The sequence below is a fragment of the Podarcis gaigeae genome, assembly GCF_964106915.1.
Source record: "Podarcis gaigeae genome assembly, chromosome: 9".
Lineage (NCBI taxonomy): Eukaryota > Metazoa > Chordata > Lepidosauria > Squamata > Lacertidae > Podarcis > Podarcis gaigeae.
The window spans coordinates 60,022,970-60,049,573 of NC_139685.1; the positions used below are offsets into that span (position 1 = coordinate 60,022,970).

Below are 26,604 nucleotides of genomic sequence, written 5' to 3' on the forward strand. Positions count from 1 at the left end.
AGGTAAAGTCCCACTTACATCATTGAAATTTCTTTAATTAAGCCTAATTGCTGTGGGGTGTGGGTTTATTTTTTGGGGGGTCATATTGTGCAGGGAAGAAAAGAGCAAGAAAGGGATGCAGTTAGAAATAGAAGGGGAGGAAAGAGAGATAAAAGCAAAAGAGATGGAATGTATACGTGTGTGAGAGATAGAGAAGAAGAGAGGGCGTGGTGTGACTCTTGCTCCTTCCACCACTGGCATGTTACCTGCGACAAGTTTCTTTCCAAGGCCACGTGTCTCTCTGGGATGTGGGTGAAATGTTCCTAATTTAAAGGGATACAGAAGTGGAGGCTACTGAAGCTGCCCTAGACTACTAATTTCCCCCTTGAAGGCACCTCTCTGAGTTTCTTTTCTGTCACCTCAGCTAATTGCCAGCCGGTGAGAAAATGGCCTAGGAGGATGGACAGCAGGAGGAAAATGGTTCAACACCACTTTTCTGAGTGTCCCTTTTGCACTTGAAATGATTCCACCTTGCTGGCACCAGTTTAACGATCAGGGGTGCTTAAAGTTGCTGTATTGGGGATGTAGCTGAATACCTTAATGTTAGTGCTAGAGGGTTTCTTACACTAATCCTTGAAAGAATCATGAGCAGCTTAAAACTACTCTCCTTTACCGTTGCTAATTAAATTAATTTTCTTAGTTGTATATGGATTTATGTTATTCCACTATCTGAGCATCTGTTCCAATTTAATCCTTTTCTACCATGCTCTATTAAGAAAAATGGGGGATTGGAATTCTGCACTGCACAATTAGATACTATTCCCCGCCAAATTCTGTGGTTATGAAAAGTAACAAGACCTTTGGGCATGCTAGCCGACAATACTAAGAAGCTTTTGAATGTCGAGAAACAAAGGTTTCTCACAAAGTTGTAATACTCAAGCAAGGTTGTGGTTCTAGGTTTACTTGAGGCATTATTTTCCATGTTTAATGGTTATTCAGCTTCCTGGTTGTCTTCTGCCTCCACTGTGTTTTTTTATTGTAGTTCACCTATGGCAAGGAAACTTGAATATGAAAACAGAAATTCATTGGATACGTAGAAAAGCACTACATAAACTTTGGCTGTCCTATTAGTGAGCAAACTAGCCTCTCATCTGTTATTGCAAAGAGCAGCTGTTTCTAATATACTCTTGTGGGGAGAGGGTGAAAGCTTTCACTGTGCATATTTAGGTGCCCAGGCACATTTAAGAGATGACTCATAAATCTCTTCAAACTTTCTAAAGGGAAAACGCAGTGCATTATGAAAATGTCAACATCAGAAAGGAAGACCAGAGAAAATATGACCTCTATGTTCCACGGTATCATGAAGTAATAGTATTACAGGAAGAAAAGAAGGTAATGCCAGTTCAACACTGTATTTTGTAGTACTTTAAATGTTATTTATAGTGGGACAGAAATTCTAGGATTTGAAGAACTGCATAAAATAGAGAACATACTTCAGTTCAGGCATGAAAGACGATTTATCCAAATGGGTGGAGGAAATCATTCGTTAGAGCACTGCTGTATAGAATTTTGCTGAGAACAAATGTGAGACTTTTTAAAGAACTGTTTGCAAATTACGACTGCTGAGTGATTGTTACAATATTCCAGTATTGTTTGTTTCTGGGGACAAAATATTGTTGGTGCAAGGGATTTTAGAAGTGATCCCATTCTTCCCAGTGGGCTTCACTGAATCATAGAATTGTAGAGTCAGAAGGTACCCCAAGGGTAATCTAATCCAGTGTTTCCCAACCTTTGGTCTCTAGCTAGCTGTTTTCGGACTACACTTCCCATCATCCCTGACCACTGGTCTTGCTCACTAAGTATGATGGGAGTTGTAGTCCAAAAACAGCTGGAGACCCAAGGTTGGGAAACACTGATCTAATCTAACCCCCCAGTCCAACAGCCATTTTAGGATTGAACTGTAAGATAATTATTTTAAAAAGGAGAGTATCTTGATAAGGGGAACCTTTTTTGGTGTGTAGGTGATTGTGTTCTTCAAAGCTCTGTTCACGGCTTGCAAAGAGGCTTGTGTGCTTCTCTAAAGCAGCTGAATCTTTTGCAACAGTCCTGCTTTCTGCAGGCACCAGTTCTGCAGACTTCAGTTCTACCACCCATCATCTGATGGGTATTATAACCAGACTCTGCTTTCTGCAGTCAACCAGTTGTGCAAACAAGTTTCTCTTGGGAGATTTGGTAGTGGAGCCAATCCTGCGGGATCTCTACCCCACCTTCAGTAGATGTTTGTAGAGCCTAAGCTTGCTGTCTGGATGGGCATGATATTTTAAGTATAGAAAATAGTGCTAAATTTATCAGAGAGCATGAAAAATTCAAACCATGGGCAACTGGAGTATGGTGTGAGAAATAATTTGAGACTGAGAGGAGTTCCTGAGGAGGTGTTATATGCTCTGATTGTCTTGCACCGTTGAGCAACCTGATCGCTGAATTCTGCACCAGCTGAAGTTTCTGAACTGCCTTCAGAGGTTGCCCCATATAATGTGTTGCTGTAATCAAACCTAGAGGTTACCAGGGCATAGACAACAGAAGTTAGACTGTACCTGTCCAGATGGGGCACATCTGGGCCACCAGCCAAAGCTGATCTTATCTGATATCTTATTTGAGTTGACATAGTCTGCTGGGGATACTATTTAGAAATGTTTGTCATATATAGTAGAGTCAGCATTGCATCAACGATGTTGAGGCATGGTGATTAGTACTTTGCATGCAAGTTTTCTAGAGGAAATAGATTGGGAATGATGTCATGTTTGGCAAGGGAATGGAACTCTCTATAAAGCCTGAACATACTTTTGGATGAAATATTTTACTTTTTGTCGCTATGCTGTGTTGAGCTGCTGGTGACTGGGTGCAGGATACGATTCGTGTACAGTTGAGCCGCAGATTGGTATTGAATATTTCAGAAAGACTTATGTTTTATCAATACTTTTGAAAATTGTATGCTGCATTTTTTAAAAATGATGCATTCCATCCAGGAGAGGGTTTCTTGCAAGATTTGGTGGGCTTATTTGTCAGAATCAGTAATAGGAATATATTTTTCTAAACTCAGAAAGATGACAGGAAAGAGCAAGGGTGTCAGAGTGAAAGAGACGTTGTAATAAGACTGATGATTGTCTGTAGTACTCATCTTAGCTTTTCAAGCTTAACCCTTTTGTTCATCAATCAGTCAAAACTGGCAGGTAGTGACCATTAGGAGGATTCATTAGCACCCTGCAGCATGTTTGTACAGGGTGACCCACATCTGTCTTCATTAGAAGTTTTCTAGTTGCCAGTAGTGAACAGATGGGTCATTATTGCCTACGTTGCCCTTTGGGTGTACCTGGAGGACAGGCAAAGTCGTCCTAAGCAGGACACACAGTGTTACCTCACAGAGAGCAATCAGCTTATTTTGAATAATATTATTCTAGAAACTGACTTTTGTTGCTCTTTACCTGCTTGTCCTTGGAGCAGGTGAAAGAAGTGCAATCAATGTCTAACATTGTTTTTACAGATTTAATTAACCTCTGGACAACAAATAATCCAGAAATCAGAGGATATGTTTATTTATTTTGCATGTAATAATAATTATTTTTGGTCAATCAGTCGCATTTTACTCAACTGATTTAAATGTCCTTGATTTTTTTTAAAAAAAGAAATCACCATTTTCCCAAACTTCAGGAAATGCATGTTATGCGCCTTAAATGTGAGAACTTACAATTTAATAATAATAAAAAAATCTATTCTTTGAAGGAAATTCCATCTTCACTGTGCTGTCCTATATAGGCCTGGTAAGAAGTAAGTGTCATTGTTAACTGGGCTTTCTCCCAGGAAGATTTGTGCAGGATTGCAGCCTTAATGTTTTATTTTTCATCGAAGTTTGGAATGTGTATTCCTGGTCTGGTATAAAAATGTCTTTAAAATATATTCAAAGCTGTCAGAATTTTTGAATATTGTTTAAAATATGCTAATATTTATTTTAGCTGTGGATGTTCTGCTTCTTTTGCTGTGGTTCTTGCTGTTTGAAAGGAAGAGGTGTGATTGTATCACCCTGAAAGCAAATTATCTGCTTTGAGAGTTTGCTATCTCTACTTAATTTTGGATATCCCCCAAAATCAGAAAGTCGTATTTTAGGCTGTAATTTAAAAACTTTCTTCTGATCAACTGTAACAAATGAAGCCAGTTCAGTATAGAAGTTTAGAGGGTTAGACTAAAACCTGGGAGACCAGGGTTCAAATCCCCACTCAAGCCATGAAATTCACTGATCCTGGACCACCTTGCCAGACCACCTTCAGCTTATAAGAAGAAAGATGGGATATAAATATAACATAATTTTTAAAAATAATAAAATCTCCTCACACGCTCCATAAAGGCACAGAAATATAAATAACTAGCATAGCGCTTTTCACTTACCTAGCAGCTACATGGTGCTAGTTATCACTACTGCTTTTGAAATTTCCAAACGAGAAAAAGACAGCTTTTTAAAAAAGCTTGTTTTGCCATCTAGTGTAGCTGTACAGCTGTGTGAAGGAATTGGTTTTCTAAATGTACCTGTTGAAGTTACGGCTGACATTTAGAGCTACTGCTGGCATTTGCAACTTTTATACCTAATGCCATCTTGTGTTATATTGTCAGCCAGGAACATGAGGATTGAGTAGTTTGAAATGGCAATATAAGAGAAAACATATAAGCTCTGAATACCCGTAACTGGTTATAATGTCAAAATCACCCATGACTAGGCTGCATTTATCTCCATCATTACTCTTCTCTCTTTCTTTGGAATTCGGCTTTTTAAAAACAAACAAATATATCTTAATATTTTACACTTCTATGAGCATTATTATGACTAACAGAAAATTAAGTTACTGAATCTATAATTAAAAATAGCTTTGGAGAAAGTATATACCCTTTTTGGGAGGAGAATATCTACCTTCTGCAGAAACAAAACAGATACTGTACACAACAGAATAATTGGTCCTTTAAATGCAAGCAGCTACCCTCCTTGTATTTCTTATGGATTGCTGATTATTCATGACTAGCTATTCAGGCTTGAGACATGTGAAAGTTTACCACCCTTTTATTTCAAGTGTTACCAATCCCTGAACATTTCAGGGGCTGGACGCTTCCTTTGTTAGTGTAGTACCCCCATGCAGAAGGGTCATCATAGCGCACTAGCTCACAGCCCCTCAGGATGAACACAAGTTTATACTTACGTATATGTGCATTCCATGGATCTGGTTTTAAATAAATATCTAAATACAGTGGTACCTCGGGTTAAGTACTTAATTCGTTCCAGAGATCTGTTCTTAACCTGAAACGGTTCTTAACCCGAACCACCACTTTAGCTAATGGGGCCTCCTGCTGCTGCCACGCCGCCAGAGCCCGATTCTGTTCTTATTCTGAAGCAAAGTTCTTAACCTGAAGCACTATTTCTGGGTTAGCGGAGTGTGTAACCTGAAGCGTATGTAACCCGAGGTACCACTGTAGAAGTATCTCCTCAGGATTGAACCTTCAGTTCCCCATGATGTTCTGATGAAAATTATTGTTGAGGAAGCTGTTATTTTAATAATAATACAAAATCAGATAAGTAAATTCATGTGTACATTTAACCTATCTTAGTTATAACCACAACTTACACTGTGTTGCTTTTCAAATAACCTTGTTCGTCTCATAGATTTTGTGAGATACAGGCAATAAAAGATGGCAATCTCTTCCGTATTTTGTTAAAGGGTGACCATGTCCTAGAGCTCCTACATTCTGAATGTCTGGCAAGAAGGTAAATATCTTTTGGTATCTGAATGGGTTTAATCCATTTAATAACGAATACAATTACCATGATTGTCAGAAATAATACACTCCGGAATGAATAAAGCACTCACTTGTAAAGTTGCAGATACAGCAAATTAATAGGACAATAAAAGTACATGTTTAATATTTCACATGGAGGTGATTTATTTAACAATCACTGGTACTTGGCACATAAAGTGTAGCATTAATTGTTTGTCTTGTATTAGGTGGAGTACTTGGTTTTTATTACTGTCTTCTACTGTTATTTCTGTGATTTAAAATATTTTTCATTTCTGTAATGATAAAGGAAACCAGCAAATGCAGTTTCACTTTGCAGAAAGTATCAACACATACTGACTCCTCTTTAGAAAGTAGACAAAAATAAAGGATGCTTGTTTTTTGTTCTTGCTTCAGTCAGCTGACTCCTGTGACAGCTCAGAACCAAAGCATGAGCAACCCAATTTTGATCAACAGGATGTTGGAGGATATGGCATTCTATTTAATTCAATTAATTCATTCTGTTTAATTGGTCCATATAGCCTAGCGCTGTCAATTCTAAGTGTTTCCCAAGACCTCAGAGCCTTCTCAGCGTTGCTACTTGTAGATAGCTTCAACTGCAGATGCCAAGGTTTGAACCTGGGTTTCTTTTGTGCTGTACCACTGAGCTTTGGCCTCACTCATTATTTCAGGAGTGGGGTATCTTTGGCCCACAGGTCAAACTTTGCCCACCAGGCCATTTTGGGGAAGCCACACCAACCTGTCCTAAACCTGACATCATACATGCATGGCTCTATGGATCGCCACAGCTGACATGTGGGGAAACTAGAGCTGGATGGGTGGTGGAGCTTGGTTGACCAGCCCAGCTGACGTGTGCAGAGACCTTTCTTTCCTGCATGTGTGAGCTGTGCCAGTTCCACTGCCCTTCTCGCTCCAGCGAGCTGGAGGGACAGAGTGACTTGGTTGACCTGGCACTGTTTGTATAAATGGGGAGTTGCCTGCATTCAGAAGCAAATGTTTGCAATTCGGACTTGCAGAAACATTGAGATTTGAATTGGGATCTTTGCAGTCACACTCTTAGTGAGTATACACCAACTCTCCTGGCTACAGCTCCCAGTCATCTAAAGCTGTGTTCACACATTTCTTAGTAAGCCCTTGCTTTTCTTCCTGAGCAAAGCTTCTAAGTGAAAGAATGAGCCAATTTACTATTGACCCGTTCAACTTAATAGAGACAGTTCTGTTGGAAGGTTATCTCTGATAGATATTTTTGTTTCTGATGGATCAGGACATTGGTGAAGACTCATCAGAAACACAAATTTCTGTTACAGTGGTACCTCATGTTACATATGCTTCAGGTTACATACACTTCAGGTTACAGACTCCGCTAACCCAGAAATATTACCTCGGGATTACCTTCAGGATGAGAACAGAAATGGTGCTCTGGCGGCGCAGCAGCAGCAGGAGCCCCCATTAGCTAAAGTGGTGCTTAGGTTAATAACAGTTTCAGGTTAAGAACAGACCTCCGGAACGAATTAAGTACTTAACCCAAGGTACCACTGTATTTTGTTGTCTGTGACATCCCTACCCATAACAAACAAACAATAGTTCTATCTTTGCTACTTTGCCACCCAGGTATGGGGAAACTTGGACCCTCTAGATCAGCCTTTCTCAACCTTGGGTCCCCAGATGTTGTTGAACTACAACTTCCATCACCCCTAGCTAGCAATCCCAGAGCTCAGGGATGATGGGAGTTGTAGTCTAACAACATCTGGGGGACCCAAGGTTGAGAAACATTGCTCTAGATGGTGCTGAACCACAACTTGCATCATCCCCAGCAACCATGGTCAAGTATAAAGGGAGTTATAGTTCATCAACATCTGGAGAGTCAAAGGTTCCCCATACCTAAAGAAGGATAGAACTTTCTTTATGTATGCTACAACAGCAGCAAGGATACTCATTGCAAAGTACTGGAAGACACAGGATCTACCCACTCTGGAAGAATGGCAGATGAAGGTGATGGACTATATGGGACTGGCAGAAATGACTGGCAGAATCCGAGACCAGGGAGAAGAGTCGGCGGAAGAAGATTGGAAGAAATTCAAAGACTATTTACAGAAATATTGCAAAATCAATGAATGTTAGAACGATGTCGGATAGAAATTAAGTGGTCTCCAGCTGTAATGTTTAAGAGAATATGGAAAAAAGGTTTAGAAGTAGGTTAAAGCTTATTGATAAGGATTTGCTGAACTAACAATTTGAATTGGAATACAAAAAAGGGAGGTATGAGGAAGTCTGGGAAATAAGTTAAAGGAAAATAAGTTATGGAAAATTTGTGTGTTTTTAATTATTTTTATTATTATTTTTGTATTTTTGTTATCTTTTTCTTTTTTCTTTTTGACTTTTATTGTATTAAAATTGAAAACTCTAATAAATATCTTTTAAAAAAACAAACACAAAAGTTCCCCATACCTGCTGTAAGCTAACAGGATGGAAAGGCCCTTTATGATACAAGTCTTGCTTTTCTTAACCGGCCTCACTTGTGACCTGCAGTTTTCATACATGCTTCCGGATCTTGGGTGTTTTGTAATAGTTTCAATGTTGATGACATTCCAGTACAACAATCTTTCAATTACTGTTGAAGTGAATAAAATTATATGAACAGTGAATTTTCAAAAAATGACCATGAGCCACAGAGACATTCTTTATGCTACCATAATTTTGCTGCAGTAGCGGGGATATTTCACAAATACTAGCATGCTTTCTTGAATTACTCTAGAATAATGCTGACATGAATTACTTTCCCCTGAAGATAAAAATGTATTGGGGACATTTGTTGTCAACTGCACAGAGGACAAAAAGCTTTTCTTTTTTTTAAAGTACAAACAATTGAGGCAACCACTGAGGTGAATGCTTTAATGTTCTAGCTAATTAAAATGACTATTATTCTGTTACAATGGTAGCTGCTCCCAGAGGCTCATCGTCACTGTTGCATGACAGTTTTCGCTTGGCTAATTAAAGAAATTTTTCCATGCAAACATGCTTTCATGTCTCCATGTTTTAGGCCTTTTGCAATCATTTCTTTCATAATTGGCTGCATACATCTTACATAAGGATGGTTATGCAACAAACTCAGTAATAATGCAATGTATAAGTTCTCCTTTTGATTTTAAAGTTGATTCCAGCTTTAGCGTTACCTCTATTCCTTTAAAGATGCTTTCAGAGATCCATATTTATTTCAGCTTCATTTTTGGGTGGCTTCTGAATGAGATCTGCTTTTACCATCAAGTCAGTTGATTCAGAGCGGGTACAGACGGCCAAAATATGCTTATATTGCCATATCAGGCATTCTGCAACTATGGTGTTATTCTGTCAATAAATTTAAGCTTTAGATCTTGGTTGAGGGGAGTGCTGTTTTGAGAGAGTGGGGAAGATTGAAGGTGATGTGACCGGATCCCTGTTTGTCCCCCTTGGTGGGCTGCATGAAGTTGCTATTGTCACAGCTGGTGATACCTTCATACCCCAGATTTGTAATTAGATGCTCAGGCGGTAGTACTTGGCAAACTACTACTTATGTTTGTTACTATGACTGAGCAATACTATGTGGTGACTATGTAGGTGAATGGGCATGTCTGGTTCTTAGTGGTTTCCACTGAGGTCTGGGGGCAAATGGAAGGACAAAGCTGTTCGTGGGAGCAAAGCCAGCTCCTCCGAAAAAACTAGGGGCAGTTTTGTCTCTGAACCCCAATATGCCCTACCCTTTTTGATAAGAAAATTACTTACTTTCCTCTTCCTTGGCAGGCATCCTTTGGGAGTGCATTTTCTCTCTCTGATGTATGAATTGTATTTGAGCCATTAATGGTAGTTTTAAATATCATGGTTTTAAGTAACTTTATAAATGACTTGGGTGAAGGAATTGAGGGGATGCTCATCAAATTTGCAGATGACACCAAACTGGGAGGGGTAAGCTAATGCTGCAGAAGACAGAATATGGATTCACGATGACCTTAACAGATTGGAGAATTGGGCCAAAACTAACAAAATGAATTTCAGTAGGGACAAATTTAAGGTTCTGCATTTATGCAGGAAGAACCGCATCACAAATATAAGATGGGGGACACCTGGCTTGAAAATGATCCAGGTGTGAAAATGATCCAGGGATATTCGTAGACCACAAGCTTAACATGAGTCAACAGTGTATGCAACAGTAAAGAACAAACACACCTGGTACTATTCTAGGCCGCATCAACAGATGTATAGTGTCCTGATTAAGGGAAGCAATAGAACTGCTCTATTCTGCTTTGGTCAGATGCCACCTAGAATACTGTGTGCAGTTTTGAGCACTACAATTAAAGAAGATTGACAACATAGAATATGTGCAGAGGAGGGCAACCAAGATTATCAAGGGTCTGGAAACCAAGCTTAATGAGGAATGATTGAGGGACTTGGATATGTTTAGCCTGGAAAAGAAGAGACTAAGAGAAGATGTGACAGCCATGTTCATATATCTAAAGGGCTGTCACAAGGAAGATGGAGCAAGCTTGTTTTCCTCTGCTGGAATGAGATTCCGACTGGATATCAAGATGAACTTTCTGATGGTAAGAGCTGTTGTACAGTGGAACGGGCTCTCTTGGAAGGTGGTGGACTCTCCTTCCTTGGAGGTTTTTAAGCAAAGGTTGAATAGCTATCTGTCATGGGTGCTTTACTTAAGATTCCTGCATTGCATTGTGTTGGGCTAGATGACCCTTGGGACTCTACAATTCTGTGATTCTAAGCTCCTGAAGATAGTTGAGTTTCTTTAATGGAGCTCTTTGAATTTCCTTGTAACTATATTCTCTTAATTTATTGAAAGGGTTCCCTTTCTGAGATTAAATAGGACTGTGTTCGACTTCGTGAGCTCACTTTTAAACTCCATGTTACGCTGAACTGGGTCATGTTCTGGTTGCCTTTTCAAGTTAAATGCCTTTTGGAAGATAACAAATAGCAATGGTCTTGCAGTATTAAGAGTGTGCTTTCAGGAAGTTTTGAGATGAGTTTAAATGGGAGGGAAAAGGATGTCACAACAGTGAAAGGTTAATACTAATCAAGTTGCATTAGTGAACAAGAAGAGAGACTTCTTAAGAAGTATAAAATATTTATCTGCTGATGGAATTTTCAGTAGGTGAGTTCTCTTAGAATTAATCTTACTTTGATGCTAATTTCTTTATGAATATTTATAACGTCTCCAGTACAATTTGCAATTGCTTTAGTAAAATCTATACATTAGTAGCTGTGTTCCTTCTCTCCAGAAGTTAAAATGACTATTGAGACTCTAAGACAGACCCATAAGTTTGTTCCTCTAACTCTGCAGATAGTAATGCTAGGAAATATCTAGTATAAGAACCTTCATATATATTTACTGTGCAGAGAGTTTACAAAGGTACTGTTTCTGCACTTATTTAAGCTTAAGGAAATAATAAGGCAGAAAGCAGAACTTCATGCTGATATATCAGCATCTCATTATCTGGTTTGCCAGCATAAACTAGACAATTGATATATTTTCCCAGTGAAATACAGTCTTAATTCTTTTTAATTATTATTATTTGGGGCCATAAAGTGTTCATAATGCAGATATCCAAGTCACCCTGCCCCTTACATATTATTGATGGATTGCTAAGGTATTTTTCAATCTTTACTACATAACTTGCCATTTACCATTTTAAACTGAATTAAGTCTTTTAAGATTTAATTAGTTCAGTTTTGTCTATACTGAGTGCACTTATTTGCTTTATTAAAACACAGGATGTACTTGAGCCTTGAGTTAACTAAAATTTATGTTGCAATTATGCAAATTAGTACTGCCAATACAAAATCTTTGGTCTATTGTAAGATGGAAGACTTGCATTAAGCATTAGCCAATCAAGCACTGGAAATTGGTCAGCAAAAGTATTTCTACATCTGTGCCTCCCTCATTAATTCAATGCAACCTTTGCTATGAGAGACCTATTTTCTCTTAGAGCCTTGGTATTCTAGCCATTTAGCTGAAAGCCCAGTTGAGATAAGAACCATATGGAATGCACTTTAGGTTAATAAGCATTTATTTTAAAGTGTATTTAAATTTGTTTTATGGCACTTCATTGAACAAGAGCAAGTATACTTAATGAGATAAATTTTCATAAATACTCCAGCCTTTACCTTTTGGACTCATTTTGAAAAAGGAATGATGATTATATTTCAATTTCCATTGCCTATGTGGGGCAGTGGGAGTGTAATTCGAATCTCCATGGGGCCCTGACTGCACACTTGCCTTTAGACTACCTGTCCTGGCTGCCTCGTTGCTTCCTGACCATTGGTCTTGAAAATCTGATGCATATAAGAAACTCTGAGCAGTCTGCCTCATACTCTTCAATAATTGGAGTAACTGGACATTTCATTGTGTGCACAGAGTCAGGCCTTCTCAGAGGTCCACAGGCACCCAGGCCACTCTCGTCTTTTGAGCCCCTTTAGCTATAATAATAATTTAAAAATTATGACCCACACAAACAAAATAAAACACCAAGAAAAAGAGCAAGACATATCTCATTTAACAAAAAAAGTACGTCTTCTACCAAATGACGTCTCTTTTTTCCTTAATTTTGCAGCTCTAAGCTGAATGTGTGTGTCACATTTCATCTGATGTGCATAAGGACAAATTGCAAAACTTATCAAATGCCAAAGTATAATTGTCTAAATCTGAGCCTCCTTTGACCTTGAGATCCAAGACAAATGGCCCTCGAGTCCTGCCCCAGTGGCCCCTTCGCAGAGCATTTCCTACTTTAAGACTGAGTGGCATAGACTAGGGTGGGGAATTGGATGCGGTTAGATGCTAACTCCCTGTAGTCCCAGCCCCATGTTCACGGACGATGGAGGTCCAGCAACATATGGATTTCCACAGTTCCCTACCCTTACAGTAGATCCTATTTATGTTGCACTTCACCTTTTTCCAGTTATGTTCCCTCCTGCACACCAGGAAAAACCGATTGGGGATGTATACATAGTTGTTGTGTTTCACAATTTGAAAGCAAAATATTTTGGTGTTGCAGAATCCTGTTTGTGCATACCAAAGTGGTGTTGCTAGAATGAAGCATTCTTGGCACTGAAATACCTTCCTTCTGCTGCCATGTTGATAGCCTAAACTGTAAGCAGTGCTATTTTTCTAGAAAAAGAGGTACCAGAACTCTCCATGAACACCTCGTTTACTCTCTTATAATGGCAATGGAACCTACCTTAGAGGTGCCAGAACTGAGTTCCAGCTGAAAAAAGGGCCTGACTGAAAGCACATTTTGCAATGTAGGTGATCTTTCTCGGTTGAGAGGAAGGAAGCTATGGACTGGCTTCTCTGCAATCTGTTGTTATTTCAGGGTCTTGGTTGACACTGGAAGCTGTTTGCATGTTGGAAGGAAGGATCTTTCATTGCTCATTCACTGTGCTGTTTGATCTTTGCCCTTGGCCACAATTTTTCAGAATCTCAATAGTGAAAAGAAACATCCCATATCTCCTCAAAATGTGACTATACAGCTGATTCACATAATTGCCTAAAACATTTTACTTTTGAAAGCTTTGGGTTATTTCTGTGATTTGAGTTCTATGTTCTGTGGTTTTCTCAGGGTTTTCTCTTTCGTTAAGTTTCTTAGAGGGAAGCCTTTTATCACAATTATTTAATGTATTTATATCCCACATTTCTGTCACCACTCTTGTTCCAGAGTTAACACAGCCTGCAATACAAACTATGTGCTGTATTTGATGCTATTTCAGTCATAGTTGCTGTAACTGTTTTGCAGGGTGTTCCAGGTCCTGGCCAGTATTACATAAGAAGTCAGTTTGAGAAGCCAGTTAGTGCAACACGAAGTGCTCCTTTCCTTTCACTTGCCCAAGTAAGAAGTAATAAAGCTCCTTTTCTTTCTTTTTTTCATTTCCCATAATGTTGTTACATTTAACCCACTTATCTGAGCAGTGAGAAGTTCCAGGGATGGCATTACAGTGGTACCTTGGTTCTCAAATGTAATCCATTCTGTACGTCTGTTTGACTTCTGAAATGTTCAAAAACCAAGGCACGGCTTCTGATTGGTGAAGGTGCCCTGGAAACAATAGCCAACAGCTGCACCAGACGTTCAGCTTTTGAAAAATGTTTGAAAACTGGAACACTTACTTCTGGGTTTTCAGTGTCTGGGAGCCGAAATGTTCAAGTACCAAGGTGTTTGAGAATCAAGGTACCACTGTACATGAATTTATTTCCTTTGCATAGGAGAATATGGCGGAGATTTCTGGTACCATTGTGATAACTTTTTACTGGTATATAAACACTGATAGTGGAAACATGTACACTCCTACAGCAGGTACCATAAATGCTAATCTTGCAACAAATTTCCAAAGTACAGCACTGTACGGCACCAGATATGCTTCTTTTATTCTAGTTTAAAATCTCAAGCTTCTTCTGCCTCTTTTCTTTCTATCCCCAAATTTAAATTACTCCTCCATACTCACACAGAGGACTGGGCCTACCATTAGGCACCAGATGTGAAACAGTTGCCTCAGGTGGCAAATGTGGGGCAGGCAAGAAGTTGTAGAACAGAGCTGTGTGTGCCCCCTGCCAAGCTGTCTTGCTGACCATTGGTATCGTGGAGGATGCTGTCCCATCAGTAAGATTCATCTGCCAATCTTGACAGCTTCTGTTTATGAAATTGGTGAGGGATTACCATCTTGACCTTTGCCCTAGGCAGCAAAAATGTCTTGGGCCTACCCTGCCCATAGAGATTTGGGATTCCAGATTCCTGGCCATTAAGGACCACCAGCACCTTATTTAGCCTCTGATCACACACATCAGGTAACATTATGCAACGACATAGTAATCAGCCCGTGCACAACATTCAAGATAGCTATACTCATTTCTAATCCAGTAGCATAAAAGAAAATTCTGAAAAAGCATGTGATTGCATCAACATATTGCCCAGCCTTTTAGCTGTTTGGTTGCCTCTTCAGAGTATTGAAGCTCAGATGTTGCTCCTCTGCAGAATATTCCCTATTAAGAGCCTTGACTATTCATTTGGTTAAATCAGCATAACCAGCTAAAGTCAAGCAACAGACAAGATGCATCTTGTTGCTTGTTGCTCTCAATATCTGGCTTGCAAAGCTCTGACAAGTATATTAAAATATGTTTTATATTATACACCAGTGACTTTCTAGTGAGCACTACATAAGCCACTTGCAGTCAGGAAATGATTCCATCAATAAAACTTGTGATATACAAATCACAAGTTAACTTGTCAATTTATAAATGCTACCTTTATTTTTAAGGATGGCCAGAATTCCCATCACAGAGTGCATGCTTTGAATGCGGAAAGGTCTCAGATTCAGGCGCAGTTAAAAAGCACTCAGTTGCAGGACTGGAAAAGAGCTCTGCTGGAATCTTTGAGTAGATAACCTTGTTTAGTTTTGAAAACAGAAAAAAATATTGATTAAAATAAAGAAGATAGACGAATGGTTTGACACAGTGTAAGACAATAAAATATGTCCTTTTAGTTTATTGCTATTAGATTGAGAAAGCTGTTTTTAGACAAAGTTGGGATCTTTCTACCTACATAGCTATTTGAAGGGATTGCTTGTCATTGATTTATTTTCTCTTGTGTTTCCGTAGAGATTTGCACCTGTGAAATCAACTGCCCCAGCTCCTGGCACATATAATGAAACTCGCTACGCTCTTGAGTCCTTGAAGAAAGCGACTCAAACAAAAAACATTCCATTTGGCAATACAGCTGTTCGATTCACCCAAGACCACAGGCTGCGAAAAAGTCCAGGTTTGCAGTAATTAATGTAAACAAGTGGGACGAGCAGCAAAATATCTCCACCCTCTAAGAGGAGTGCTCCAGGCAGCCTGCAGCAGGAACCTTGAGGTGCTGCTCAGGCCTCCATTGTGTGTATGCGCTATGGCTTTTCAGGAGGGCATAAAGGGAAACTTCAGCATTTTCCTTATTTATACATTGTGATGTTTCTGGAGAGTGGGAAAGAGAAAAGTGTCCCTCTTCCTTTTCTTACTTCTGAAGCATCCCTTATTAATGCAGAGAGTGTAGCCTTTTCCCTTCATACATGGTCTATATCTCCATAATGCGAATCCCCACTCCAATATGAAACTGCCAGGGTCTTAAGCAGATCAGTTATATCTTTCTTTGACACCTCCAGCTTATGTCCCTGCTCTCCACTTAACTTCTTCCTTAGCACTTTCTGCATGCTAGGCAGGTTTGGGGTTAAGCATTTTTCTTTTAAGTTATACACTTATTTATTTCAGGATACCTAGGAAATCTTCTAAGCGTTTGGGTGGTCCTATTTCACTTCCCAGCCGATAAGCAACCAACCACCTGAGTTCTCTGCTGAAAGGAAGTATTTGTCTGGTGTTAAGTTCATGTGGTTCAGGATAAATAATCAGTGAAGATAGCAATGGATCTGGATTTGTATTACAAAACAATACATTCCGCATAGTGATTAATGTACATAATGATGTGGAGCTGAATTGTCAAACTGAATCTGAGTAGTAAAGCCCAGTCTCAAATAGTTCAGGATACAATAAGATTATGCATTGTTTTTGAGAGGACTTCAGAAACCATAACTTTCAAATATGGGTTGTTTTCCAATACAAATACAGTGGTGCCCCGCAAGACGAACGCCTCGCAAAACGAAAAACTCGAAAGACGAAAGAGTTTTTCGTTTTTGAGTCGTTCCGCAAGACAAATTTCCCTATGGGTTTGCTTCGCAAGAAGAAAGCCCATAGGGAAATCTCCAGGGACCTCTTTTAAATGCTGGCGGTGGGGAGCAAAGCCTTTCGCTCCCCTCCGGCCTTCAGAAGAGGTCCAGGAAGGCCGGCGGGGGCCGAAAGGCTTTGCTCCCCACCGCCAGCATTTTAAAAGCGGTCCGGGAAAGCAGGGAATTGCGCTGCGCTTTCCTGCTATCCCGGACCGCTTTTAAAATGCTGGCCGTCAGGAGCCTCTTCTGAAGATCCTGGACCTCTTCTGAAGGCCGGCGGGGGGCAAAAGTCTTTGCTCCCCTCCGCTGCCTTCCCGGGATAGCGGAGAAGCGCAGCGCATTTCTCCGTTATCCCGGCGGCTTTTGAAGGCAGGCGGGGGGGAGCAAAGACTTTCGCCCACCACCGGCCTTCAGAAGAGGTCCTAGACCTCTTCTGAAGGCCGGCGGGGGGCGAAAGTCTTTGCTCCTCCCTGCCTGCCTTCCCGGGACAGCGGAGACTTCTCCGCTGTCCCGGGGGCTTTTAAAATGCTGGCGGTCGGTAGCAAAGCCGTCCTGTCCCCGGAGCTTGCGGGGCGGGAGGTGGGGAGAAGGCTTTTTCTTCCCATCGCCAGCCTTCAGAACAGCCTTCTGAAGGCTGGCGGTGGGAAAAAAGCCCTTGTCCCCCCCCCCCCAGCCTTCAGAGGAGGTCGGGGGACAGACTGTCCCCGGACCTGGTCTGAAGGCGGTTTCCATAGGAACGCATTGATTGATTTTCAATGCATTCCTATGGGAAACCGTGCTTCGCAAGACGAAAAACTCGCAAGACGAAAAGACTTGCGGAACGAATTAATTTCGTCTTGCGAGGCACCACTGTAAGATGAGGTCAGGACATATATAGATGTCTCGGAAGAGGTGACTACAAAGTCATCTCATTGTGTAATGGTTGTATAAATAATAAAAAAAAGTTTTTTATGCAAAAAATGAGAATGGGCCAAAGTGGGTTGCATGTGAAAGTTTTTCTTGTGCTGCTGACTCCAGCTATATTACAATGCTTGTTCAAATATCAGCATATAAGCAATGTTTGTGCCTCTGATGGATTTAGAAGTCATATGTATACCTCTAATATCAGTATTGTTTGAACTATCCTTTTGGCAGTATTTGCTAAATCATATAGTTAAATAATAGCCTTGCTTCCCTCTGCCTACCCAAATACAAGCTTAGCAGTTTTATTAGAAACACATTAATGAAAGCACATAAAGTGACAGAAAGTGGTTTTGCTTAAAACAAAATATTGCTTGGAGTTTAGATGGTTTTGATGATTCTGAATGGGCTTATTGCTATTGTTTTCCCTGTGTTACCATAGCAGGTGATCAGGAACTTAACCAAAGAGCTTGATGGTCTATATTTTAGGCTTCAGTTTCTCCCATACACAGCAAGGGTTGGTTGCTAGAAACTGAAGCAGCTAGAAACTGAATTGTACAATATGCATTGAGACAAAGGTAGAAAGTTTAAGTGAGGTTGACCAAAAGAGAATCTGTCTTTGAGTGCTGTTGCTCCTTGGGAAGTCAAAACAGGATTAGTTGTTCTATTGCCTACTGTAGCTTCAGCTGGGCTCCACTTGTATGTTTGTAAAAAGACACCATGTCTCTAATACTGTCTCTCCACCAAAGGAAACTAAGCTCTGTAACACAGCCCATTTATTTCTACAACTCAAGGAAATGGGAGGTGCATAACAGTATGCTAAACAGAACTACCACAATTCAGCTCACTGAGACTAACTTTTAAATAAGAGCACATAGTATTACAGCTGTAGAGTTTATAATTTATGAATATTTTCTTGCCATTCAAAGAAGTGGGTCTTTATTGTAAATATTTACCACAGTTTCCATTGAGTTCCCCGCATATTCCTTCACATCTGACAAGGTCACCCTTGTTGACAGTCAGAAAAAGCTATTTATTCTTGTGTTGCAGATCACGCTAGTTATCCTAAGATTCTAGAGGTCATCAGCACTATAATATGACAGTCACTTCCTAAGACAAATAGTACCTATTAATGGTATTCCCAAGAGTGTGTGCTCTCTCTCTCTCTCTCTCTCTCTCTCTCTCTCTCTCTCTCAGAGCACTTTGAGTGAGCTGTGTATAAACAAGACAACTGAATGAGATACTTGCAGAAACTAGGGGAAGGGTGGAATCTAGTATGAATGAACGGTTTCCCCAATGATTTCTAGATTCGTCCTTTTTAAAAACATTGTATGAAAGCAAATGTAAATAACCTGAAATGTATCAAAGGGTATAATGTTTGGTGACCCTTTGTATATTTTTGAGCTGCCTACCATGAAAACATGCTAATGATGTATTTCTCATTCTGCTCATTTCCCTTCCATTGCACCTCTCCTTGTACTCTGTCCTTGAACAGAAGTCTTTGCTTTCGTCCTCTAATCTGCAAGAAATGTGGCCTACCATTTATCTTCAGCATAAGCCTCTCTTTGCTGAGTACAACATTTGATCGTGTCCTCAGTCTGTTAAATGTGGACCTTCTCACCTGGCAGAGATGTGGGTTTTCTTTTTCCTTGACAATCCAAAGTAGTTATAGTGCTGTGCTATATGTGTATGTGTATATAAGCGTATTGTTTTCTTTTTGTATAGCACTTTTGCCCTTTCTCCTACAATTCCCGTTTTAACTTAATTGTCTGTGGTAAAAGAATTACGTAACAGCTATTATGCTTACAGAATTTCATTGTATGCTGTGCAGGTCCTGCATTCTATAATATTCTCAACCACAGCATTGCAACAGAAAGTCTTAAAAAGGCTGACATGGAAAAAAAGAAAAAGGGAGCATTTGGTTCTTCAGTTCCTAGACTCTTATATTTAGTCAAGAGAGAAGCTTTTACTACTCCTGGACCAGCTGATTATCAGGTAGATTGGTTTCTTTTGCATGTTAAAAATGGAGCCCAAATAATTTGTGGTACAGACCTGTGCAACTTTACTCAGCAGTAAGTCTCTCTGGGCTTAAAGGGGGTTACTTCCTGGTAAATGTGTTTAGAATTGTAGTGTTAATCTACTTTGTCTATAATCCAGAGATGTCTTGTGCCAGGAAAAAACATTTCTCTTCTTGCAGGCCTTTGGCTAATTAAACCATCTATGGACTTTTAAACTGTGTGTGTAGGTTACTGTTTTTTGTTTTTTACTATGGTATGTATTTTTGTGTTTTTATATTGTAAATTGCCCTGTGATTCTCTGATGAAGGGCGGTATAAAAACAAAACAAAACCTCAAATGAGAGTAAGTGCTGAATTCTTTATTTAGCAAAAGCCACTTGTACATGAATGTAGCAGCAGCAGATAATCAGTTCTGCAAATGGAGAATAAATCTGTCAACTGCTGTTAGCATGATAACTTAATGGAGCACCTGTGTTCAAAGGGATGGCAAAGCTGTGGCCATCCAGAAGATGTTGGAAAGCATTTCCCATAATCCCTGCCCATTGGTTTTGTTGGCTGGGACTGGTGAGAGTCCAAAAATATCTGGAGGGCCACAGGTTTCCCATCATCCCTCCTTTATATCTCTGAATACCAGGTGCTGGGTATAAACAAAAAGGGATCTGTTGTTTTCATGCTGTACTGATGGGTTTCCCAGAGGCTATCTGGCCATTATTGGAAATAGGATCCTAGACTTGATGGACCTGTGGTCTGATCTACCAAAGCTATATTTGTTTTCATCTGTAAAGAGGCAAGTGAACAGCAGGTGCTTGTGCATCTTTTGTGGGGGAGGTTGGTCTGATACAGGCCAGTGTAAGCAGACAAGCCAATTTAGTGTTCCTCCCTCTGCTCCTTCACTTAGAATTGTAAGATTGATTTAATCACTTTCCAACTCAGCTGTTTCAGTCCCCTCTTTCTGTTCTCACCTGCTTTTCTGCTTTACACCATTCAGGCTGCCCTTTTAAGCATACAGTGGTACCTCGGGTTACATACACTTCAGAACTTTGCTTCAGGATGAGAACAGAAATCATGCTCCGGTGGCGCGGCAGCAGCAGGAGGCCCCATTAGCTAAAGTGGTGCTTCAGGTTAAGAACAGTTTCAGGTTAAGAACAGACCTCCGGAACGAATTAAGTACTTAACCCGAGGTACCACTGCATTTACCTTGGCCTCCACAGTCACTTATGGACTCACTGTTAACACTGTGTTCATGGAAGACAATCTTACTTGGCTACAAGTGACCGTTGAAGAAGATTTACTAGGGAGTTAGCCCCACTGAATTCAGTGGGATCTAACTTTCCAGTAAATTTTCATAGGGTTACCAGACTTTGCATTTGGCATTACTGCCTCTGAGCACTTACTGGGAGACAGAAATGTGCAGTACAGAGGAGCCAAGCTTCATCAAACAGAAACTAGGGAATTGGCTTACAGTTATATAGGAAAACAAAAAAGAAGATTGTGGCACCTTAAAAACTAGTTTATTGTGGCATAAGGTTTCATAGACTTTCATGACTGCAATCCATGGAATATTACACCACAGTAAATCTGTTAGGTTTTAAGGTACAACAGTACACACTCTTTTTCTTTTTTACTGTAACAAACCAAGACGGGTTTCCCTCTGGAAAGTACTTGTGAATAATCCTTTCTGAATGAGAAAAATCTCTCTATAAAAGAAATTGGTTCTACTGTGGTTTAAAGAACGACATAGACCATCTTGTAAATACAGAGAAAATAAGTAACTAGTTATTAGAAAATAACTTACATTTCCACACTACAGTCAAACTAGAAGAATAGTAAACCTACACTATTTCTCAAGTGGTGTCAATTAATTAGCATAGGATCTTTCTCTTGCTCCATATTATCGAACATATTAAGTATGACTACCTAAGAGCCCCATTAACATTCCCTGACAGCTGATTTAACAGAATTATAATCATAAGGGGAAGAACTGAATACATATTACCAAATATGCTAGTTGTAGGGACAATTTTCCGCAGCATGTCTCAGATGCAAATACTTTCCCCCCCTTAGGTCTTAATCAAGCTGAATAGCTAACATATATTATCATTAGAAGTTATTATAGATAAATTTAGAGATAGGTCTCATGATAGCGGAAGGGAGAAGGGGGTTGGATATGCTATTAACATTTCTTACTGGGGCAAAGTCATCAAATATTGTTCGTCAGCTTTTAAAATGAGCTTATTAAAAATAATCCAAAACAAAATGCATAACTAAAAAGTATCTTGCATTTCCTACATAACACAATGTTTGCAAAAAGTTTTCAAAATCCAACTCGTAGCTCTGTAAGATTATATAGTTTCTCCAGAGAGCCAATTGTCAGGGGACAAATTTTAAACACTTACAATGAATTACCATAAATCACAATAATATTAAATTAGTTATATTTGCCTGTTTTGCATGGCCTGGTGTGCTGTCTACCAAGGGGATTGTCAATTTTAATTTTTGCAGGGGATTTTTTTTTTGTAGAACTCTGTCCAGGACAGCGGCGTAGCAATCCCCACCGGTGCCTGGAGTGGACCAAAGTTGTTGCGTAGCTGCATCCCCCCAAACGCCCGGCAGCCACAGTGCCAAACTCAATCTCCCCTGCTGTGCTGCCCTATGCCCCCACCCACCTGGTACAGACAGCACCCCCCACCCCTGGCTAGCTATGCTCCTGGTCCAGGATTCACTTGCTGGCTGGGGTAAAATGAGATAGAATATCTCTATGGGAGACATGCTGAGCAAGGGAGAAGACTCCCATGACTCCTTGTGAAGTTATTCTCACAAAGGTGCCCTTAATATTTTTATTTAAAGAAATATTTATATCCTAGTAGGAATAAAATCTCCTGCCAACCTAGCACTCCCGCCAACCTAGCAGTTCGAAAGCACGTCAAAGTACAAGTAGATAAATAGGTCTCTAATACGCCCAAGTAGATAAATAGGTCTCTAATGCTTCCGGCGGGAAGGTAAATGGCGTTTCCGTGCGCTGCTCTGGTTCGCCAGAAGCGGCTTAGTCATGCTGGCCACATGACCTGGAAGCTGTACGCCGGCTCCCTCGGCCAATAAAGCAAGATGAGCGCCGCAACCCCAGAGTCGGTCACGACTGGACCTAATGGTCAGGGATCCCTTTACCTTTAGGAATAAAATATAATTCTAGTAGAATTGCACACACTTAAGTGCTTTTATGATAAAGTTCTAGAAAGAGGTGAATCTTTAGTGGGATCTTTCTTGGAAGTATTAGAGATCAGGGCAGGTAGAGCTGTATTAGCACCAGTGCTAATCCAAAAATTGTGTCTTGAGTAAATCAAGATATACCCAAGCTGCAGGCGGGCGCAAATAACTCTTTTGCAGCTGCTTCAGTCTTTCCTTGTACAAACAGCTGAACACGACAGGATTCAGCACATAAACATAGTTTGCCCTTAGGTGTTTTCAAACCATGGCTTCATGCCCTAGCCTGTTTTGAAGCAACGTGCTTGTAACAGGAAGCTATGGTTAGTTGCTGAATCCTGGCATGTTGAGTCTTTCACATGAAAGGATGAGTGAAGTGGATTCAAGGGAGCTCAACTGACCTGCATACAGCTCATGCTTATATAATCACTTGTTAAGATAGGATTTTTGGCCTAGCATTGTACGTGAACAGCTTATTTGTGCAAATGAGTCTGAGGATTCTGCCAACAGACTAATATTTACTAAAACTGTAAAGCAGTGACACATTCAGACTTCCCTTTATAATGTAACCTCCCCTGTACCCAAACATAATACTACCTACTCAAATTTCAGGTTAAAGAGACCACTGAAGAACCACGAAAAAAGAAGAAGGAATTGGCCATTTTTGCGTCAGTTACAGAAAGAATTCCAAGAGTAAGCTCGGTAAGCTGTCTCCAGACTGATTCCTCTCCCTTTATGCTGCATGCTCCCAAATTATAGAATAGTAGGTAATCCACAGATTCATATTCTATGCAAGTATATAACTCCATTGCAGAAAATAGTTGTCCTAATAGACTTCAGCATATTCTTTCATTCTGTGGAAACAGCATAAAAGTTGGTATAGTGCAGTAGAAAATTGAGTACTTTAAAAATACATCAATAGAGAATAATTCAGTGCTTATTTCCAGTGACGTTTAGGATGTAAGCAGTTGTGAACTTAAGAAACATATGAATAGTCAAATTATTCTGACACACACACACACACCATATTTCTTCAGCTAAGAGCTGTGGTGTTAATTAGATAAGCATCTGCCTTCCCTATGGTGTGTAACTGAGAGGCAGGTGTTTAATTGAGGCTATTTAAGAGCTGCGTTAATTACACTTTGCATCTTAGTCCTCCTGCAAACTTGGATTGAATGGCAACAATTTCTCTCTTGTGTAACCAGTCAAATTTAGAATGATAAGCTGTTACATTGGAGACTGAATCTGTGGGAGCAAATGTCAGATAATTCAAGAGCAAAAGGCAATTCATTAACTTGAAATATTGTTTCAGAATTTTGTGGCTGTGTTGTAACCGGTGGAGACAGAGGTCTAGAATGGTGACGTGGAATTCTCTAGGGAACAAACCAGCAGTGTAAAATGCGGACCTTTAGGAGCCAATACCAAAGTGCTTAAGTTTTTCTGGATTCTCCATTAGACCAAAAAAACAAAACAAAAAAGAGAGGCTGAAGTACTTATTTTCTCTGGTGGGAGTATCCAGCAAAACTTAAGCACTTTGGTATTGGCTCCTTAAGGTCACATCCACAACATACATTTAAAGCACTCATACCATTTTAATGGTTGAGAGTCCTGTAGCTTGTTAATGGTTCTAGGAAATGTAGCTTATTGGGTTAAATGGTTGCTTATGGGAGTTGCTATCTTTGTCAATGCCAGCTGGAGACTTGAATGTTAGAGATCTGATAGATGAAGGTCAGGCCTGTGCAGAGCTTGTGTCCGGGCCAGACAGTGTAAGTCCTGCAGCCCCTTGGCATCACCCCCTCTGAGGCCCAGGACAAGTGTACCTGGCTGCCCCCAGCCTCTGCATGGGTCTGTTGAAGGGGCCTTGTCAACAGAAGGATGCTGGGTAAAAACATTAATAGGTAGACTTGGTACCACTCACTGTGGAATATAGCTATAATGAAAAAAATCACACATATTTTGAAATTTCAGCAAGCACTAGACTCTCCAGACACTTATTATATTCTTTGCCACTTATTTGTGACATATAAAGTAAAACCATCTGTCAGGGGTTCAGGAGCAGAGGCACAGGAGTGGGCGGAGATGGAGAGCGAGGAGGAGGAATCCGAGGGGGGTGGAGGCAGTGACAGCGGTCAGAGGGATTCCACGAGCCTCTCCAGCGAATCGGAAGATTCACAGAAGGGAGCGCCGATGGCCAGGGCAAGGGGGGTGCCAAGGGGGAAACCCCAGAAGGAAGGGGCCAGCGGGGACTCCCAGAGCAGCAGTTGGAAATCAGGACCAGCTTCCCCACCAGAGCGCAGTGGGGGGGAGGAGTCCCAGGAATCGGGGCCAGTGTTCTCACTACCAGCGAGAGGAGATGAGTCAGGATTGACCACGCCTCCATCGGAGAGCGGGGAAACGGTCAGGAGGAAGGTTACCGGCTGGGCGCGCGCGCCAAGTTCAAATGTACAAGCGAGCGGCACAGCAGGTAGCCCGGATAGGGAGCCAGGTCCTAAAGCCCGCCGGAAGGAGGGGCAAGACTCAGGGGGGTCAGCGTCAGAAGAGTCCAGAAAGGAGGAAACCCCAGGGGGCAGGAGGACCCAGAGGAGGAAAGAACAACGGAAGAGGTGGAGTAGGGCTAGGATCTTAAACTGGTGCGGAAGGGGTGATGAGTCAGACGGGACTTCGCCGATCTAAGGTTAAGACGTAGGGCTGCACGCTCTGGCGTTGGAATGGAAACCAAACTTCAATAAGGACTTTTGTACATTACATCAACCTGGCGTTGGTCCTCTGTGAGCTGGGACCTAGAGGCAGCCCTGACACCATCTTTTTTCAAGGCAACCCTTGTAACAAACCTGGCAAATCTGGAACTATATTTGATAATCTGATAATGTTGATAGCCTTTTCTTGGACTTTGTTATTTTAACCCATGGTCAACTTTTCTCATTCTACATCCCAATTTTGTAGTTTTGTTTTTCATCTTTTAATTTTCATCTGTTGTTATAATTGTTATGTCTGTTTTATATGCATTATAAAATGAAATAAGAAAGCTTAGAAATCCCCAAACATTAAAAGGTAACAGTCACCGAAGCACATGCCATTTTCTTCTGAGAGGGGGTGGGAATTTCAAACATGCTCAGACTTCCTCTGGCTTCCAAGAATCACCATCCAAAAGGTCAAAACAAAAAAATTCCTTCCAGTAGCACCTTAAAGACCAATTAAGTTAGTTCTTGGTATGAGCTTTCGTGTGCATGCACACTTCTTCAGATACACTGAAGAAGTGTATCTGAAGAAGTGTGCATGCACATGAAAGCTCATACCAAGAACTAACTTAGTTGGTCTTTAAGGTGCTACTGGAAGGAATTTTTTTGTTTTGCCTATGGCAGACCAACACGGCTACCTATCTGTAATCATCAAAAAGGTTTAAGTATAGTTCAGCCTTTTCCTCTCTGTTTTGAGCTCCAGGTCCCATTAGCCTCAGCCTGCACGATCAGTGGTCAGGGTTGATGGGAATTGTCTTCCAATAATATCGGGGGGGGGGGGGGGGGAATAGATTAGGGAAGGCTACAATAATTTATTGACCAGAGAATATCCATATTGCTTTCCTTTTCACACACACAGCCCTTTAGTGGTTTTTACTTAATTTATTGTGGTCATGGAGCACCCCTCATGCATTTTCATTCTCCGGCTTGGATTTCTCCAATTTGTAATGAATGCTCCCTTTATGACATTGCCTTCCAAACCACAGACTATAAGATCTAGCCCCACAGTATATTCCATTCTCTCCCCAAGCTCTTATTTCTTCTGTCATATATTAAATTTAATCTATGTGATCCTCTGCTTATTTATTTATTACAACCACTATTTTGGAGTAAAGGAACATGACAAGTTTTGTAGGCAGCAGGGAAGGAAATCAGAGAAACATATGTTAAAATTATATTATGAATGTCTTAAACCATTGCTCTGCAGCT

General features: G+C 40.5%; 1 protein-coding gene across 1 annotated transcript in view; it reads left to right on the top strand.

Moving 5' to 3' along the window:
* The window catches only part of STPG2 (sperm tail PG-rich repeat containing 2), a 221,452-nt gene that overhangs the window by 21,060 nt on the left and 173,788 nt on the right, over positions 1-26,604 (top strand). The window contains exons 6-10 of the mRNA XM_083756595.1: positions 1,260-1,371; positions 13,587-13,679; positions 15,440-15,599; positions 19,271-19,434; positions 23,270-23,359. Of these exons, the coding sequence (XP_083612721.1) occupies positions 1,260-1,371; positions 13,587-13,679; positions 15,440-15,599; positions 19,271-19,434; positions 23,270-23,359 (619 nt within the window). The remainder of the gene's footprint in view (positions 1-1,259; positions 1,372-13,586; positions 13,680-15,439; positions 15,600-19,270; positions 19,435-23,269; positions 23,360-26,604) is intronic.